Source organism: Canis lupus, chromosome 9 (assembly GCF_011100685.1).
Source record: "Canis lupus familiaris isolate Mischka breed German Shepherd chromosome 9, alternate assembly UU_Cfam_GSD_1.0, whole genome shotgun sequence".
Taxonomy (NCBI): domain Eukaryota; kingdom Metazoa; phylum Chordata; class Mammalia; order Carnivora; family Canidae; genus Canis; species Canis lupus.
The window spans coordinates 34,373,351-34,394,020 of NC_049230.1; the positions used below are offsets into that span (position 1 = coordinate 34,373,351).

General features: G+C 36.1%; 1 protein-coding gene across 8 annotated transcripts in view; it reads left to right on the forward strand.

Moving 5' to 3' along the window:
• RPS6KB1 (ribosomal protein S6 kinase B1) overlaps window positions 1-20,670 on the forward strand; it is a 202,716-nt gene that overhangs the window by 20,239 nt on the left and 161,807 nt on the right. For 3 of the 8 annotated variants that reach the window (XR_005364614.1, XR_005364615.1, XM_038547967.1), the window contains exons 5-14: window positions 308-455; window positions 2,545-2,602; window positions 4,047-4,147; window positions 6,147-6,237; window positions 6,423-6,513; window positions 7,195-7,302; window positions 7,592-7,654; window positions 8,055-8,132; window positions 12,612-12,719; window positions 15,682-15,794. Coding sequence is in view for 4 of the 8 variants with exons in the window: in XM_038547967.1 (XP_038403895.1) it covers window positions 308-455; window positions 2,545-2,602; window positions 4,047-4,147; window positions 6,147-6,237; window positions 6,423-6,513; window positions 7,195-7,302; window positions 7,592-7,654; window positions 8,055-8,132; window positions 12,612-12,719; window positions 15,682-15,794 (959 nt within the window). In the remaining 4 variants the exon portion in view is untranslated. Of the gene's footprint in view, window positions 1-307; window positions 456-2,544; window positions 2,603-2,793; window positions 2,874-2,974; window positions 3,138-3,238; window positions 3,485-4,046; window positions 4,148-6,146; window positions 6,238-6,422; window positions 6,518-7,194; window positions 7,303-7,591; window positions 7,655-8,054; window positions 8,133-12,611; window positions 12,720-15,681; window positions 15,795-16,713; window positions 18,831-20,670 lie in introns of those variants that run through there. The other 5 variants (XM_038547966.1, XM_038547968.1, XR_005364616.1 and 2 more) reach the window with 4 other exon arrangements.

Consider the following 20,670-nt stretch of genomic DNA (forward strand, 5'->3'; position numbering starts at 1 on the left):
TATTACAGAGCCTGTAGCATAGTAGACATTGAACAGTTGTGAATATATGAATAAACTTCATCTGTTTACATTTTTTAAAAAGGTATCTATCTTTAGGTTGTCATTTACATGATCCCTGCAAAAAATCCAAAGAGTGCAGATATATATATGAGAAGTGAATGTCTTCCATTACTCCTATCTCAGTCTCTAGTGGAAACTATGATTAGTAGTTTAATATTGGCAAGGGAAGCACAAAATAGATTTTCCAGTTACTATAGAATAAAAATGTCTACTGTTTTGTTCTTATAGATCATCTCTTTTCCTTTAGGCAATGATAGTAAGAAATGCTAAAGATACAGCTCATACAAAAGCAGAACGGAATATTCTGGAGGAAGTAAAGCATCCCTTCATTGTGGATTTAATTTATGCCTTTCAGACCGGTGGAAAACTCTACCTCATCCTTGAGTATCTCAGCGGTCAGTACACTCAGTTTGGTGTAATTATTTGCATTTGCTCCAGAAACTGGGTCAAACAATATTTTCCAATGGAAAAATGCTTTTTCCCCAATGTGATTAAATAGTTCTTAAAATTGATAAATATATGACATAAGGAATTCAGATATGACCATATGTTTCTTTTTGCAGACAAATATGAAGGAAACTTTAAAGGTTAAATTTTTCCCCCATCTGTAAACTTTTACTTTAATCCTAATTCCCTTGTAATCAGTTACTTAAAATAAGAAACACCTAATTGATACATAGCCATCATGTTGACTGTACTCGGGTAAGATACTATAATTTAAATGAATCACCAAAGCATTTCTTTCTAAACTCAAATGAAAAACTTAGAGTATTTAAGATAATGAGTATTTTTAGAATTGCATCTCTAAACAGAGTAATTTTTTGGTTGAATGTAACCTTTTTGATAGACCAAGCAGTTTACATAGGAAGACATCCACAATTTCCAGGGCTTACTACCTCCTTGAAACTTGTTGCTTCTTAACATTTCTAGACCACAGGTATCTATTTCCAGCCAACATGTTTGAGTTTTCTGAAAAATAGGTTTCACAATGGCCTGTAACATGGAACAAAAAGCTGTAGAATTTAGCAACTGTTTTCTGACTGTTGCCATTTTTTGGGTAACTTTATTTTGAATAATTTCAGATTTACACAGAAAAGTTATAGAAATAGTACAAAGACTTCCCACATACCCTTCATCTAGATTCCCCAAGTGTTATCATTTTACCACAGTTGTTTTGCTTCATCCTTCTTTTCTCTCCCTCTCTATGTATGTGTATACATATACATGTGTATGTATATATATACACGTATATGTATATACATACTTCTTTTTTATCCTGGATTACTTAAGAGAGTGTTGCAGACATGATTTCCCCTTACCCCTAAATACTTCAGTGTATGTTGTCTAAAATCAATGATAGTATCTTAATTCTACTAAAATTATCAAAAACAGGAAATTAACATTGATAAAGTAATATCTCTCAGTTTCCTTTAATCTGGAACAATTCCTCAGTCTTTCTTTGTCTTTTATAACCTTGACATTTTCGAAGAGTATGGCCAGTTATTTTGTAGAATGCATCAGTTGGGCTTATCTGATGTTTCCTCAGGATTAGATTTAGGTTATGCATTTGGGGAGGACCATCGAAGTGACATTGTGTCCTTCTCTGTTGGATCAAGAGATACATGATGTTTATATCTTTATCCCATTACTGTTGATGTTCACTTTGATCACATTTATAAGGTGGTGTCTGCCAGTTTTTTCCCCTGGTGAAGTTTTCCTTTGTAATGAATAAGTATCTTGAGATACTTTGGGATTATTTAAATATCTTGTCTCTCATCAAGCTTTCACATACAGTTTTAGCATTCATCAATTCTTGCTTGAAACAATTAACTATGATGATTGCCAAGTGATTTTTCTTATTCCATTGTGCCTCATTCATTTATTATTTGGCATTCTACTGTAACAGAGCTTTCCCTTCTCTCCCATTTTAAAACTTAATTTACTGATCTCTTCATTGATTTACATCATTGTGGACTCATGGATTCTGAGATTATTCAGTGGGATATAATTCCTTATTAATATTATTGATTTTTATATTCAAAATAATGCCATGCTTTTAACAAAGCCACTGCTAGGTTCCTCTAGATTAAGATATCTGAAAATATGGAATAAGGGCATTCACTAATTTTAATGTAAGGGTGGTTTAATTATATGCTAACATTTTTCTGTGTAGGATAAAATGTGAGAGAAATTTTAACCAAGATTATTTTTTTAACATCCAGTCTGAAATCTATAACTATTTTGAAGTTCAAAGATGTAAAACCTAGAATTCCAAAACTTACATATTTCACATATGAATAGGAACACTGCTAAAAATAGAATCCTGAAGACCTAGTTTTAAACCTAGAGTTTTTAAGATTTTTTTTATTTTCAATGGACTGATATCTTTTAACTGTGGTTAAAAGGAAAACACAAACCTCTCATTAGAAATGGATTGGAAATGAAGATTGTTTTATTTCTAATGTCTTTTCCTTTTCTTTACAGGAGGAGAATTATTTATGCAGTTAGAAAGAGAGGGAATATTTATGGAAGACACAGCCTGGTAAGTGAAATTTTTTGGTTGCCTGGATTCAGGTAATTGATTCGTATAATTAAAAGCAAAGCCCTCTCCCCACTGTGGGCAGCTAAATGATTCAATAAATTGTTCTGGAGCCAGTCACTCAGGAGTTCAAGGGGGAGAAGCTCTTTGGGATGGGGCAGCTTTTGGAGGTCACATCATTCCTTTGCCCCCAGGCCTTGGGTGGAACGCTCTTCACCAGGAACGCCAGTTCCTAACAGAACCATTCTCACTGGGGCTTTCTTTCCTTGAATTGGTAAGCTGCCTGCCTTGGCTGTGGGTGAGTGTGGTTTTCCGGTGAAACTTTATGTCTGGAACAATGGAAAGTATCAGAAATCATCTCCTCTTTTTTTTTAGACTTTCCAGTTCCCAAGGTGCAGTCTTAGGGAGGTGATAAGCCGGCACACATCATCTGTGGATTGATTCTATGGCCAGGATGGGATCTACCCTTATATTTCTTAAGATGGCATCTGCTTCAAATTAAAAATATACACATCCTTTTGTGAGATGACAGTATTGGGTAACAATAAATCAGTTTATCCTACACATTAATTGAATAGAAAACACTTAAATGTTTTTTCTACCTTAATTACCAAACTGCATTCCATTGTTTAATTTCAGGCCTTTTCTAACACAGAAGCTGCATTTAAGAGCCTTAGGGATGAAGTGCCCTTTTTTGGAGGAGGCTCTCTGAGCCCTGTTGGAGGCTGTATTTGTGGTCCTGCTGGCTGTGAAACTGCCTCAGTCCTCTAGGACACACCCTCTCCATCCTGGAGTAATCTGCAGGATTGCAACATTGTTATGCAGCCAGTATTGCAGTACCTTGTGCTTTTCGAATCCAGACAGGGTTGACTCAGCCCTTTATTCTTTTGAGGTAGATAAATTTGAGTGTCACACAGTTTATAGTTGTGGGCTGGCTGGCAAGAGGGAGGGCAGATACTGTGGGCATGAACTGTATATATGCAGCTATATTAAGGGATGAGCGGGCTTCTAAGGGTCAGGTTATTTATAAGGTATCTTTTGAAACTAAGACTTGATCTCTGAGAATAAGGAAGTTCCTATGTCCTGTGGGAGTTTAAAATTGGGGGTGGGTGGGAGAAATTTGCTTTGCTCTGAATGACTATTGGCCTAATTCCTATATAGACAGAACAAAAACCAGTGGTAGTTTGGCATATTCTGGACTTTGCAATTACCAGTATGTTCTGATGGTGAAATAAAACATTTTATAGTTTCACTAAATTAGTGAAACATAAATGTCTTCACGCCTTTTGGCAGCATCTTATGCCATCTCTCTCCCCCATACCCACCCCCATCCCCACTAATTTGGTCTTTGGTGCATGTCTATTTCTTTCAAGGAATTTTGCTCCATACATAAACTGCTTTGAGTATATTACTCTTTTTAATTTTATTAAATCACTTTTGTTTCCAGCTTTTACTTGGCAGAAATCTCCATGGCTTTGGGGCATTTACATCAAAAGGGGATCATCTACAGAGACCTGAAGCCGGAGAATATCATGCTTAATCACCAAGGTGGAGATATATACTGTATACAATTTTATAGTAGATAATCATCTTAAAATCCTCCCACACAGGTCATGATCATTTTCAAAGCCCCATAGTCATGTATCTATTATTATACATTCTTCCTTCAGAACTTATGGCATCATAATACTTGCTGAGATTTAGGTATTTAGATATTTATGATTGATGAGATTAAAGGGAGTTAGGAATAACCGTGCACTCAGCTGTGTTTTTCGGTTTAATCCTTGCTCTTTATAGCTTGTCATTCTTTTGAAATCTTTACATAATATCTGGTGAGCCAAAAGCCAGTCCAAACTTTAATTTTGGTTTGTTCCTTAAATTGGAAAGTAAATCTTAACCCTATAAATTGAGTTTTAATGATAAAGTACATAAGTATTAGAAGCAGTGCTTTTTATGATAAATTTTATTAATGCTGTAAAAAAGGATTAGAATTGAACCAAAATATTTGATGTAGCCTTGGAAAGAAAATGTTTAGTAGGCATCAGTTTATTCTTGCTGTTTGTAACAACAGACATAAAGATCAGAAAGGCTAATATTCTGTATAGCTGTAGGTAGGGCCGACTGAATCTGGATTACATCTTCATGCTACTATAGATAGTTTGATTTATGCAAGAGTAATCTGGGCTAGATAGACTTCACAATTCACTCATACCCCAAAGGAACAACCAGCCAACTAGGTTATCCGGGTGCTGGTAGCAGTTGCTGATCCTTTGATGTCTGCAAATTGATACATGATGTATTTAAGGGTTTTAAATTTTTGGACAGGAAGTAGTGTGAACAACTAACGTTAGTATGAATACATTTCAAAATGTGCTTTCTTTTTTTTTTTGTTTTTTTTTGTTTTTTTTTTGTTTTTTTGTTTTTTAGGAGAAATGCTATACTTAACCAAGTACATCATGGGAATCTATGTATCTCTCTCCCTCCCAGTTCTGCTCCCATCCCCCCAAACCTGGATTCTGATTTTGAACTCTAAGGCAAAGGATAGACTAGGGAAGTGACTAGTTAACTTCTTTGATCCATTAGCTTGACTGTGTCAGGTGGTTCTGTGAAAATAAAGGTCATATTTTTTGTCAGTAAAGTACACATTTACATTTGTATCAATAGGCCATTGCCTTTTCTTTTCTCTGAAATAAACTTGGAATAGTAGGGTCCCTGGGGTGGCTGAACCACTGGATATCTAATAACAGTTCAGTAAGGCTAAACTTGTTCTTTGTTTTGTGTAAGGTGGTGCGTTTTTCACTTCCTGGATAAGAGATGGTGGTCCCACGCCATAGCAATTTGATTTCTTTTTCTGAACTGGCAGTATTGGCAGAATAAGCTAACTTGTTATAGTGACTTTCTGAGACCATTTTTAAAACTGCCCAGTTAGAGTTCACTGTGGTGAAAGGTTATATATTTGAAGTACAGTGTCACACCTTTAAAAGGTGCACCATATCTTTACAAGGATTTGTGTACTTAAACAAGACTTTCAAGAATTTTTCTTGAAAGGGCTTGCTTTCTCAGGTGGAGGATTCCTTTTTTTTATTTTTATTTTTTTAAGATTTTACTTATTTATTCATGAGAGACAGAGAGAGGCAGAGACACAGGCAGAGGGAGAAGCAGGCTCCATGCAGGGAGCCCGATACGGCGCTCGATCTCAGGTCTCCAGGATCGCGCCCTGGGCTGATGGCGGCACTAAACTGCCGAGCCACCCGGGCTGCCCCTGGTGGAGGATTCTAAGTATATGTGAAGCTAGAGTCTTGGAGCAGCTGTTTTAATTTTTTCTCTATTTTCTCTTTACTTTATAGATTATATTGTTGAAAAATGACTCTGTGGTAGCTTTAAAAAGTTAGCATCCCATTTTATGGGTGGCACCTTGCTAGTTTGTATCTTCAAAAAATATTTAAGGCAGAAAATTGAAGGATAGATTATTGTATTGTATGATACATTCAAACACTGCACATGCTTAGAATTCTCAGAATAACTGTGCTATGATCTTCCATTGTAGGTCATGTGAAACTAACAGACTTTGGACTATGCAAAGAATCTATTCATGATGGAACGGTCACACACACATTTTGTGGAACAATAGAATACATGTGAGCTGCATGTTGAAAGAAATATAAGTCGTTTTGGGGGGTAATAGCTAACATTTACCTGGTTTATGTAATAGGGTGCTGTATTTTCTGTAGTACCATTTGGCTCTGTATATTGTTTTTAAACTTCTAATTCAGATGATATGCAAATGGTGAATTTTTTAGGCATGTTATTTTTCTCATTGTAGGGCCCCTGAGATCTTGATGAGAAGCGGCCACAATCGTGCTGTGGATTGGTGGAGTTTGGGAGCATTAATGTATGACATGCTGACTGGAGCAGTAGGTGCACAGTTAAAAGCTGCATGTATTATGGTCTGTGCTGAGTAGTTATTAAATCATATGGCAAGAGACCTTTCCTGTGCTTTTTAAAAATGTTACTGATGGAGTTATTTTTAAAAAATTAACACTAGTAATGCTTTATTGGTAGCAGTATGGGCTCCTATACTTTTAAAAACTTTTTTGTTTAAATGATCTGTCATGTCAATCCTGTGAAATAGGTAAAAATAGATACTGCCCTTATTTTATAAAAGGAGAAAGTAAAGCATAACGTGGCTCATTTATTATCACATTAATAATGTGTTAATAATGAAAACCCAGTTTCTTCTGAGATGTTGCTATTCTGTCCTGTTGCTTAAAAACTAGATCTTTGGGACACCTGGGTGGCTCAGCGGTTAAGCGTCTGCCTTTGGCTCAGAGTGTAATCCTGGGTCCGGGGATCAAGTCCCACATCGGAGCCTGCTTCTCCCTCTGCCTGTGTCTCTGCCTGTCTCTCTTTGTGTCTCTCATGAATAAATAAGTAAAATCTTAAAAAAAAAAAAAAAAAAAAAAAAAACCTACATAGATCTTTAGCAGTCAGCCCATATCACAGGCTACATTTCTGATCTCTGTGCATAACTGATTCAGGAAATGGATAATTTTATTTTTTATATGCTAATTTTTCTCACTCTCTTCTACTCCTAGCCTCCGTTTACTGGGGAGAATAGAAAGAAAACAATTGACAAAATCCTCAAATGTAAACTCAATTTGCCTCCCTACCTCACACAAGAAGCCAGAGATCTGCTTAAAAAGGTAGGGCATGAAATGATAAGCCTCAACTACTAGGATTTAAGTAAATAGAGTTGAGCATACATTTTGAATAAAAAATCATACACATATATTAAACAAAAAAGCCTACAGTTTTTGCAGGTAAAGTACAAGTTTGTTTGCTTAAAGATTTTCTTTCCTTTTTATTCCCAACCAGTTTTTAGTAGTAATTAGTAAAGCCTATTTTCTCAAAATAGACGAGCAAATTCTATAAGTAAAAAATAATCACTTTGACTAAGGTTCATCAGTTGTTTTTTTTTTTTCCTCCCTAAAGCTGCTGAAAAGAAATGCTGCTTCTCGGCTTGGAGCTGGTCCTGGAGATGCTGGAGAAGTTCAAGTAGGGATTGGCCTTTTTGGTGGTTTGAGGGAAAGAGAATGCTAATTATATGTGTTTGTGTCGGTTGTATGTAGTTTAAAGTATAGCTTATTTTGTGGGGCATATGGGGACTCAATCGGCTACGCATCTGACTCTTGGTTTTGGCTCAGGTCATGATCTCAGCGTCTTGAGATTGAGCCCTGTGTTGGGCTCCATGCTCAGCGTGGAGTCACCTTGAGAGATTCTGTCTCCCTCTCCCTCCACTTCTCCAGTGAATGCTTTCTTTCTCTCTCAAATAAATAAATAAATAAAATCTAAAAAATAAATAGTATAGTTTATGATTTGTAATTTCAAACAGTTAATTTGTCAATCCAGTGAAGTCAATTCCCCTTGACTTTTCTTCCTGTTCTTTTTTTCCTAGGCTCATCCATTCTTCAGGCATATTAACTGGGAAGAACTGCTGGCTCGGAAGGTGGAGCCACCCTTTAAACCTCTGTTGGTATGTATACATGAAAGCATATAATTTGAAGGACCTGGTACTTTCTCAGAATAGGAGAATCTTAGAGTATTCAAAAACATTATATTTACAATTCAGAAAACTTTTCACAATCCTTAATTCTGTGCAGTCTTTTCAAGGACTACTGCCAGCAGCAATTGATGACTGTATTACCTATTTTTAAGTTGGTTGCCTTAGACAAATATTTCAAGTAACTGAAACTTTTTTACTTTGCTTAATTCAACCCTATTGTATTTTTGTGGGATATAATTTTTTCCTCTTATTTTTATTCTTTAAGTTTTATTTATTTAAGTAATCTGCATCCTACATGGGGCTCGATCTCATGACCCCAAGATCAAGAGTCCCATGTTCTTCTGACTGAGCCAGCCAGATGCCCCTATTTTATTTTTGATTTTGAATTGAAGTTTAGTTGACATATAATAATATGTAAGTTTTGGGTAAGCAGCATAGTGATATAACAGTTACATACATAACAAAATGCTCACCAAGGTAAGTTGGTTACCCTCTGATTCAACCCTATTTTTAATTTGATTTTCTGGGAATTTTTTCCTTCAAAATACATCATATATGTGTATTAGTTTGCTAGGGTTGCTGTAACAAAGTACCACAAACTAGGTGGCTTACACAGCAGTAGTTCGTTATAATTCTGGAGACTAGATGTCCAAGGTCAAGGTGTTGACAGGCTTAGTTCATTAGGAAGATTGTGAGATAGCTTCTGTTCCACTCTGTGCCTCTCCTAGCTTCTGGAGGTTTGCTACCAATCTTTGGCATTCCGTGGCACATCACCTGATCTCTGCTTTTATGTTTGCATTTTCCTTTTGTGCAGATCTGCGTCCATATTTTCCCATTTTATCAGGACACCAGTCATACTAGATTAGGATCTTCCCTACTCTAGAATGACCTCATCTTAACTAATTAAATCTGCGGTGAGGGCAGCCCTGGTGGCGCAGCGGTTTAGCGCCGCCTGCAGCCCGGGGTTTGATCCTGGGGACCCTGGATTGAGTCCCACATCGGGCTCCCTGCATGGAGCCTGCTTCTCCCTCTGCCTGTGCCTCTGCCTCTCTCTCTCTCTGTGTCTCTATGAATAAATTAAAAAAAAAAAAAAAAAAAAAAACTGTTAAATCTTCAGTGACCCTCATTCAAATTAGGTTTTATTCTAAGGTACTTGGAGTTAGAGCTTCAACACATGAATGTTGAGGGGGACACAACTCAAACCATAACAATAAGCATAACAATATGTTTATGAGTAAATTAGTTGGTGTGTTAGTTCTTGTCTTTCTTCGACCTCAGAATTTGAGAAAATACAGCTTTTCTTTTCTTTTATTTTCGTTTTTTATTGAAGTTTGGTTTGCCAGCATATAGTATAATACACAGTGCTTGAAAAAAAAAAAAATAATACCCAGTGTTCATCCTATCAAGTGCCCCCCTCAGTGCCTGTCACTCACTTACCCCAACCCCCTGCCAACCTCCCCCTCCTCAACACTTGTTCGTTTCCCCGGGTTGAGTCAACTCTCATGGTTTGTCTCCCTCTCTAATTTTTCCCACTCAGTTTCCTTCTTTTCCCTTATAATCCCTTTCACTATTTCTTATATTCCACATATGAGTGAAACCATATGATGATTGTCCTTCTCTGATTGACTTACTTCACTCAGGATAATACCCTCCAGTTCCATCCACGTTGAAGCAAATGGTGGGTATTTGTCCTTTCTAATGGCTGAGTAATATTCCATTGTATATATAGACCACATCTTCTTTATCCATTCATCTGTTGAAGGACATCATAGCTCCTTCCACAGTTTGGCTCTTGTGGACATTGCTGCTATAAACATTGGGGTGCAGTGTCCCAGCATTTCATTACATCTGTATCTTTGGGGTAAATACCCAGCAGTGCAATTGCTGGATCATGGGTAGCTCTGTTTTTAACTCTTTGAGGAACCTCCACACTGTTTTCTAGAGTGGCTGTACCAGTTCACATTCCCACCAACAGTGCACGATGGTTCCCCCTTCTCCATATCCTCTCCAACATTTGTTGTTTTCTGTCTTGTTAATTTTCACCAATCTCACTGGTGTGAGGTGGTAGTTTGTTTTTCTGTTTCTTGGGATGAAGGTGGAGGAGGAGGAAAATGATAATTTGGTCCTGGAGTACAAGGTGACTTGCTTTAGAATTTTTACATATATTAGGACGCCTAGGTGGCTCAGCAGTTGAGTGTCTGCCTTTGGCTCAGGGCATAATCCCGGAGTCCCGGGATCAAGTCCCACACTAGGCTTCCTGCATGGAGCCTGCTTCTTCCTCTGCCTGTGTCTCTGCTTCTCTGTCTCTCTCATGAATGAATAAAATCTTAAAAAAAAAAAATTTTATATATATAATTGTAAGGAGGCTAATTAACCCTTATGTATCAACTGTCCAGCTTGTCAGGTCATCTTGTTTAAATATAAACAGAACTGGGAAAAAAAAAAAAAGGGCAGCCCTGGTGGCTCAGCAGTTCAGCGCCTGCCTTCAGCCCAGGGTGCAATCCTAGAGTCCCAGGATCGAGTCCCATGTCAGGCTCCCTGCATGGAGCCTGCTTCTCCCTCTGTGTCTGTGCCTCTCTTTCTCTCTCTCTCTCTGTATCTCATGAATAAATAAATAAAATCTTTAAAAACAAACAAATAAATAAAAATAGAACTGCTAGCTATTGTCACAACTAAAAAGCTGACATTTCAAAAAATTAAAAAAAAAAAAAAAAGCTGACATTTTCCCACTTTGTTTGCTTTTTCCCCCTGTTGGTTTGTTTCAGTAAGGATTCAGTCAAGGTGTATACAGTTTGTTTATTGTATTTTTTATGTCTCTTTCCATCTGTAGATACCCCCTCTCAATTCTTCTCCTGAGTACTTAACTGAAGAAACTAGAGGGTTCTGTCCTGTAGGGTTCCTAACATCTTGATTTTGCTGATTTTATTTTATTTTTAAAAAAGATTTTATTTATTTATTCACGAGAGACACACACACACAGAGAGGCAGAGACACAGGCAGAGGGAGAAGCAGGCTCCATGCAGGGAGCCTGACATAGGACTTAATCTCAGGTCTCCAGGATCACGCCCTGGCCTGAAGGCGGTGCTAAACTGCTGAGCCACCTGGGCTGCCCCAATTTTGTTGATTTTAAAACCCCATAGTGTCATTGACCATATGGTGTAATTAGTTCCCTGTATTTAGATTTTGATTTAGATAGTAGTATTTAGATTTAGAGAATTAATCTGATTGAGATAAAACTTTTGATGTTATATATTTTGGTCAGGAGGCATAATGTATGTATTTGTATTTTTTTTTAGTGATGTTAGTGGTCATTGATCATTGCCTACATTGGTGATTCTTAGCTAAGGTCAATTTGGTAAGGTTTGGAGACAAGTTATCACCACTTGAGGAGGAGATGCTACTGGTTTGCAGTGGGTAGAGGCCAGAGATGCTGATATACATCCTCTGTTACACAGGATAGGCCCCTACAACAAGAGTTACCAAGCCCGAAATATCAGTAGCGCTGAGAATGAGAAACCCTGGCCTAGCTTGAAGATTGTTAGGGGTTTGCAAAATTCTTATTCTAATACTATTATTAATTCTTCGTTAGTGAATTTTTCCCTAAAAAGAAACTTAGATTGTTCATACAGGAAAGGCAGGATAAATGTTTGTTTCCTTCCCAGTTTTCAAAATAATAAATTAGTTCTTTAACATCTTCCAAAATTGACCAATGAATTCTGTAATTTTTTTAAAAGTATAATTATGAACTTATGCTTTTGAATATATTTGTGTTTTAATCCATTGCAGTAATTTTTGCTGATGCTTTGTTTTTATCATCTTTGGATACTGGGTGCTTCTTCATGTTGGTTCCCTGGCTCTTTTGACATGACCACAAAGTCTGATGTTGTATCAGGGAGAAGGAATTAAAGAAACAGATGTAGTGGTTAAATTTAGGTGATGTTTTTCATAAGCAAATAGACTCATACAGAGTAGAATACCATTTTTGCTCCTTGAGAAATCTGTAGTCAGATGAAATAATAGAAGAAACTTCAGAGCATTTTATAAATGTGTTTTGTGTTGAAACTCTGCTTCAATAGTTTTTCAGGTTTATCATACACCTGCAGTAGTCAACTAAGCAAATTATCTCTACTAGAAAATTTAGCCAGTGGACTAGGCACACTGAAGCTTTTTAAGTGGGAAAGACTGACATTCAAAATTTTTTTTTAAATGGTGTGTACTAATAAAAATCTACTTTAATATGTTTAAAATTTGAAGATGTAATTTGACCTTTGAAACTTCCCACCTATATTTATTCTTTAGTCTGTGCCTGCTAAGACTATTCTGAGATTTTATTATAGTCAAACCCTGTGAAGAGTTCTAGCTAGAGCCTTCTCTAATGCAAGTAATGGCATTTGGTTGATATGTATAATATAGACTATTCATCATTTTCTAATTTTGTTTTTCACAAAGCAATCTGAAGAGGATGTGAGTCAGTTTGATTCAAAGTTTACACGTCAGACACCTGTTGACAGCCCAGATGACTCAACTCTCAGTGAAAGTGCCAACCAGGTCTTTTTGGTAAGTGAAAGAATTTCCATGTAGCCATGAGAAAATCAAGTATGAATTCAAGTATGATGGACCCTTTTCAATAAGAAAATTCAGTTTACTTGCTTTGCGGTTGATACAGATAACTTGAGATACTATTTTTAATTTAGTTATATTTAACGTTTTTTAAGTTTTCTAATTGCTAAGTTAGAAAATTGATTCTCATGATCCAGTATCCATTTCAGCAGTTAGAGTAGGACTATATAATTCTTTGGAGTATATGATTCCTTTTTTAGATAGGCCATTGACTTAAAATGATGTTTGACTCAGTATCTCAATTGGAAGTCACACTATTATAACCATAGGAGAAGAGCTCACTATAACTATTCTATTCCTGAAATAGCTACAGATTTTTGGTACATGTAGTATAACTTTGTAGGGGATTTTTAACCTGTTGATTGTGAATATTTGACATCAAAATATATTGACTGGTTCATAGGAAACAGTAGTAGATTTATTTTCATTGTGGAAGTATCTGTATTGATTTGTACCTTGTCTCCTCAAATAGAAAAGCAAAGCTGAGGCACCTGGGTGACTCAATTGGTTGGTCATCTGCCTTCAACTCAGGTCATGATCCCAGGGTCTTGGGTTCGAGCCCCACATTAGGGTCCCTGCTCCATGGGTCTGCTTCTCCCTTTCCCTCTGCCTGCCACTCCCCCTGCTTTCCCTCTCTTTGTCAAATAAATAAATAAAATCTTAAAAAAAGAAAAAAATCAAAGCTTTTAGATTTTTTTAAATCTTTTTTTTTAGAGATTGTAGACTTTGATAACAAAAACCTCATTTTTTTCCTTTGTTACTTGGCATTATCCTTTGTCATTTCTTTTTAGACTACCTCTAGGGAGAATGGAATATGGAGAAAATAATAATTTGGAAGTTGGGTTTTTTTCCCCTCTTATTTCTGAGTTCACTAGATTTGTCACTAATTCTCAATTTTTTTTATACTATTCACATTATAATACATAATAGTGTTGTAGTCTTTTGGGGCAGAGGGTAAGTTCTAAAGTTAGCATGGAATGGAGAAATTGTGTAAAATTAGTCTTAAATCACCATAGTACAGTATAGTTTTGAGGAAATTTTGAATAATAATTTTATAAATGTATGATTATATAGTGATATGAGTAGAGTACATATGCAAAATATAATTTTACAATATTTTCAATTTACATAAGGGATGAAATATGAATGAATGTTAAGTTTATGTCTACATGAAGCAAAATCATTGTATACTCCTTAGCAAAATCTCTCATGTTCTGTTAGTGAAGTATTCATGATTCATTTTAATTCTTGCATAGCTTTCTTTATTTTCTCTTGTGATACAGAATTTTGTTTTCTACTGATGTGGAGTTTATAGCTTTGATTTAACATAGAGGTCAGGCAGCCCCGGTGGCACAGCGGTTTAGCACGGCCTGCAGCCCTGGGTGTGATCCTGTAGACCCAGGATCGAGTCCCACATCGGGCTCCTTGCATGGAGCCTGCTTCTCCCTCTGCCTGTATCTCTGCCTCTCTCTCTCTCTCTGTGTCTCTCATGAATAAATAAATAAAATCTTAAAAAAAAATAACATAGAGGTCTTTTCCTCAGTTGGGCATTGCAAAGTTTCAACTAGTTTGACAATTTTGCCCCCATAAAAAAGTCTAGATATATCTTACCTTGCTCTAAGGAAATCTAGAGTCATGGTGGCAAAAGTTATATAACTAAGCCTTCACTGCCAGTTAAACTTTTCATAATTACTTAAACTGGCCAAATAATAAACACAAGAATAATTCATTTGTTAGGTTATAGACAGAATTCTTCATGTAAAGTGGATCCCTAAAAATTAATAAAAAATAGTAACATCCCACTTACATGCAGATTGTGATCAGAGCAACTTCAGTTCAATAATTATTTAAATTCCTATCACAGAATTAAAGGAAATTCAAAGCTGAAGAAGGCACAGCCTGGTCCTCTTGGTAGTTATGGCTTTAGCCCACTAGACTGTGGGGAAATGGCTTCTAAAGTCCACATATACCTGTCACAAAGAATATGCATGGCAGATTTGCACCTCACTCTTTAGGACTTCACCCGGAGGCTTTGGCTATAACTCATAATGGCTATTCATAGGTGACTATAATAGTAAATTGAAGGGAAGTTAGGTGGAGGACTGATTGTTAAAGGGATAAACATTGACAGCAAGAGGGACAGTTGGGTGGCTCAGTGGTTGAGCATTTGCCATCGGCTCAGGGTGTGATCCCAGGGTCCTGGGATCGAGTTCTGCATCAAGCTTCCCGCAGGTAGCCTGCTTCCCTCTCTGCCTCTGTGTGTCTCTCATGAATTAAAAAAAAAAAATCTTTAAAAACATTGACAGCAAGAGAAATGACACCTGGTAGCTGGATAGCAAGGCCTAAGAAAGAACTAAAGCTAACAAAACTGCCTGATTGCCTATTACAATTGAGGGTTTTCACAATGCTGAGGGTTTTCCCTCATACATTCAAGAAAATACCAAATCTATCCAATCATTGGTATAAAACCAGAGAGATCACACATGCTAAGTTGGAGAATTCTCTTTTTACTAGGGTGTGATGAGAAACTAGGATGTGATAATCTTAGTTGCTTGTGTTCATGTAGCTAGAAACACTAGAATTTTCTTTGCATTCCTCTTGGTATTTAATATCTTAACATAGAGCCTAAATTTTCCTGTTTTGTTCAACTCCTTTCAACACAGTGTGGAATATTGTTTGCTGGCATATGGGGCTCAGTAGAATTCTGTCTTCTTGAGGTCTGTGCCTCAAGAAATGGTTGGAAAGAATCTAACTGGTATGAAATTGAGATTGAGGAGATGGGAGTATAAGAGTGGTGATTTAGGTGTGCATTGTTGTTTTGGTGTGTCAGACTGAAACCACATTTTCTTGATGTATATGACACAGTGCCATTCTGTAGTCTACAATTACTATCTTTCAGGGTTTTACATATGTGGCTCCATCTGTACTTGAAAGTGTGAAAGAAAAATTTTCCTTTGAACCAAAAATCCGATCACCTCGAAGATTTATTGGCAGCCCACGAACACCTGTCAGGTATTCAGACTTTGTTATTCTTTTTTTTTTTTTTTTTTTTTTTAACCTAGAAGAGTATGCTTAAGAAATTTATGCCAGGTTACATAAATAAAAGATCTGTCATATTCTCTTTGGTTGACATAAGCACAGCATCTCCATCTATTTGTATGCTATATATACTTTCCCTCCTGTGAAAATTGCTGCACTGGCAAATGTCTTCCTTACCCATTCATTCAACATTTATATTGTGTACCAGGGACTGTGTTGCATAATGGGGGTACATGATTAGCATAGGAATTGCCCTTGTTCTGATGAAGCTTACAGTTAGTGAGAAGAGAGTCAAAACAACTGAAGAAGGAAATATAAGAAATATGTAATCACAAGTAGTATCAATCTACTATATGAAGAAAAATATAAAGAGTGTGGTGGTAGCAAATAACAACAGGGGGGCTTCTGTTCGTGATCGGAGAACCAGGCCTCCCTGATGAAGTAAATTCTAAGAACGAAGAGAAAAGGCCACCTACACAAAAATCAGAAGTATTAAGGGTGTTACAGGTAGAGCAACAGCCCATGTAAAAGCCCTAAGGGAGGAAAAAACTTGGTCTTGGAAATGAAAGGGTGGTCAATGTTCCTGACATGTGAGTGAGGAAGAGAAAGGTTTGGAGAAGTATTTCATCTTAAATGTAATGGAAAGCTCTTTTAAGTGGGGAGTAAAATGATTTAAAAAATATATATATCATTGAGGGTTTTACACAGGCAGTAATAGAGGTAAACAGACCGATTAGGAAACTCTAGCAGTTAGTCTAGGGGAGCAATGGCCTTTGTACTAAATTCACACAAAAATAAAATTAAATAAAAATAAATGTCACATTACCCCACTCCTTTTAAAAATAAGGGAAATATTTCTTGTGAGATAATCCTTGAGATAAATGAATGATAGCTCTTCCTTGTCTTAAAGCCCGGTCAAATTTTCTCCTGGGGATTTCTGGGGAAGAGGTGCTTCAGCCAGCACAGCAAATCCTCAGACACCTGTGGAATATCCAATGGAAACAAGTGGAGTAGAGCAGATGGATGTGACAATGAGTGGGGAAGCTTCAGCACCACTTCCAATACGACAGCCGAACTCCGGGCCATACAAAAAACAAGCTTTTCCCATGATCTCCAAACGACCAGAGCACCTACGTATGAATCTATGACAGAGCAATGATTTTAATGAATTTAAGGCAAAGAAAAAAAAAAAAGGTGGGGAAGGGATGTGTGAGCATCCTGTAAGGTGAAACAAGAAGACTCAAAATGACAGTCTCGAAGAGTCAGTGTCATTACATTGAACACTTTGGATAGAGGAAAAATAAACATGGATTTTTAAAAAATCAATCAATGGTGCAAAAAAAAAAAAACTAAAGCAAAATAGTATTGTGGAACTCTTAGGCACATCAATTAATTGATTCCTAGCGACATCTTCTCAACCTTATCAAGGATTTTCATGTTGATGGCTCGAACTGACAGTATTAAGGGTAGGATGTTGCTTCTGAATCACTGTTGAGTTCTGATTGTATCGAAGAAGGGTAATCCTTTCATTAGGCAAAGTATGAAATTGCCTGTAATACTTGCAACTAAGGACAAATTAGCATGCAAGCTTGTTCAAACTTTTTCCAGCAACATGGAATCAAAGACAAAAGAAACTTAACGATTGATGTTTTACGTGCAAACAACCTGAATCTTTTTTTTATATAAATATATATTTTTCAAATAGATTTTTGATTCAGCTCATTATGGAAAACATCCCAACTTTAAAATGCAAAATTATTGGTTGGTGTGAAGAAAGCCAGACAACTTCTGTTTCTTCTCTTGGTGAAATAATAAAAATGCAAATGAATCATTGTTAACCACAGCTGTGGCTGCTCGTTTGAGGGATTGGGGTGGACTTGGGGTTTATTTTCAGTAACCCAGCTGCAATACCTGTCTGTAATACTAGAAAAAAAAATCTATTTAATCATTTCTACTCGCAGTACTGCTATGTGCTAAGCTTAACTGGAAGCTTTGGAATGGGCATAAGTTGTATGTCCTACATTTCACCCTTATCCTGGGCCTGCATTGCACTGGAAAAATACCGCCACCTGTTCTTATACCAGTATTTGGTTCAAGACGCCAAATGTTTTCAGCCTATGGCTGAAGAAGGATGGAAAAGAGTCAGGATAAAATGCATACTGAGGGCAGTAAAGTGAGGAAGAGAGGGAGATCCAGGGGAAGAGGGTGTTGTCATGTTCCACTCTCTATGTCTAATCTCTTTACAGCAAATTGGTAAGATTTTAAGTTTTACTTTAACTGTTTTTGCTGTCTACCTTCCTTACATTTTTTTTTCCTCAACAGTTTTAAAAGGAAAAAAAGTATTCTTCTTTCTCCTATCCTGGGGCTACATTTTTTGATTGTAAAAATATGTGATGGCCTTTTGATGAATGTCTTCCACAGTGAATAAGAAAACTTAGTGGCTTAATTTAGGAAACGTGTTAACAAGACACTATGTTTTTGAAATTGTAACAAAATCAACATAAGTGATATATACAGGTACAAAGAATAAAAATAAAGGTAACTTTACCTTTCTTAAATACTTCCTGCCTTAAAGAGAGCATTTCCATGACTTTAGCTGGTGAAAGGGTTTAATATCTGCAGAGCTTTATAAAAATACATTTCAGTGCATACTGGTATAATAGATATCATGCAGTTGCAGATGAGTCTTACCACCTTTTTTTGGTTTTTATAATGTTTTCAGTCTGAGCTATTATAAAGTCAATTTGTAATATTTTGCAGCCCTACAGTTTTTTTAAATAGATGCTGCTTGCTATGTTTTTCAAACCTTTTTGAGCCATAGGATCCAAGCCATAAGATTCTTTATGCATGTTGAATTCAGTCAGAAAAGAGCAGAGCTTTGCTTATTTAAATGGCAATTCAAGTGAGATGAGATGAAATCCTATGACATTAGGCAAAATAGAACCACGAAGAATGATTGGAAATATACCTTTTCAATTGTGGCAATAAATGAAAGAATTGGTAACAGTTCATCTTTGGACAGAAAGTTATTTTGTTTTTGTTTTTTTTAATCACTTCCTCTAGACCCCTTCCTTCCTTATTGCAGCAGCCTACTGAGAACTTTACAACTGTAGCTGGTAATTTAGAAGCTACAATAATGATAAGGGCAGAAATTTTATGTCTGAAAAAAACAGAACCCAAAAGCTATGGTGATAGGTACAGGCTTTATTTCAGACTGTAAATGGCTTGTGCTACTCTGATACTTGTTTTCAAATGTGTTTTTACTAACTGTAGTGTTGACTGCCTAACCAAATTCCAGAGAAATTTTTACACCAAAACAGTCCTCCTCAGTCCTATTTGCTAGTAATATTTGCACTGTGATTGGCTGGCTCTGATTACCCCATAAACTATTTTCATAATTAGTACTGCCAGCAGTAGTGGCATACACTGCAACTTTTCTGCATAAAAAGCATTAATTACATACCTACCACCCATACAAATAGTCTTTCAAACTTAAGTGAAATTAATTTCCATTGCTGTGGCAAGTTTACTGAGAAATTGTTTCATAAATGGATATCCCTACTATGACTGTGAAAACATGTCAAGTGCCACTTTAGTGTCACAGACAGAAAGCACACACCTATGCAATATGGCTTACCTTATATTTATTTGTAAAAATCCAAGCATAGTTTAAAATATATGATGTCAATATTACTAGTCTTAAGTTTTTAAGAGGGTTCTTTAGGATTATTCCAGGTAAGTGTATAAAAGAGATTAAGTGCTTTTCTTTCATCACTTATTTTCTTTAAAATCAGCTATTACAAGATATTTTTTTACTTTATACATGTTGTTTTTTAATTAAAATATAATCACTGAGAACTGAAGTTTACTAATTTTGATTTTATAAGGTTTGTAGCATTACGAATAAACTGGGATTTATAAACCAGCTGTGATTAACAATGTAAAGAATTATTGAACTTGAATCAGATTTTTAGGAAAATTATGTTCTTTTTCCCCTTTATGGTCTCACCTAATTTGAATCCTTCAAGAAGAATTTTTCCATACTATTTTTTGAGATAGAAGATAATTGGGGGGTGGGGGTTAAGAATGCATGTATGATACTCCATAAATTCAACATTCTTTAATAAAAGATTATAAACAAGATGCATCTTCAATAGTTATTAATATACTGAGCCTTGGATTTTGTGTTTAATATAGGACCTATTTTGGTTAGTCATATGGTTCTTACAAGGGTTAGATTTTAAGATTATTCCCATGAGAAATGTTGAATTTATGAAGAATGGATTTTGAGGCTTTGAAAATGGTTAATTTCTCAAATAAAAGCACCAGTGTCCAAACATCTACCCTTTTTCATAGGAGTAGAAACTAGCAAGCTGGACAAAATCATAAAAATACTTGTCACACCATGACCTGTCGTCTGTTGCTGATTGAGAAAAAACTTTTCTTGTGTGATTCTTAATTTATCATTACAGCACAAGTATTATCTCAGTGGATTATCTGAAGTAATATCTGAAGGATAGGTTCATCTGTGTTTGTTCTTTAAACTATTATTTTTTTCCTATCCCAAGTTGGCTTTGCATCTATCAGAGTAAATAAATTCTTCAGCTGCCTTATTAGGAGTGCTATGAGGGTAACACACTTTTCTGCTTTTCATCTTGTATTTAGTTTACTGTATTAAGTATTTTGATTTCGGATTGAATGAATGTAAATAGAAATTAAATGCAAATTTGAATGAACATAAAATAGAAGTGATTTTTTTTTATTCTAAGATAGGAAGAAATAACTATCAGGTGCACAAATGGTTTCAATAATTTTTTGCATTAACATACCAGATATGTTCAGGTTCTCT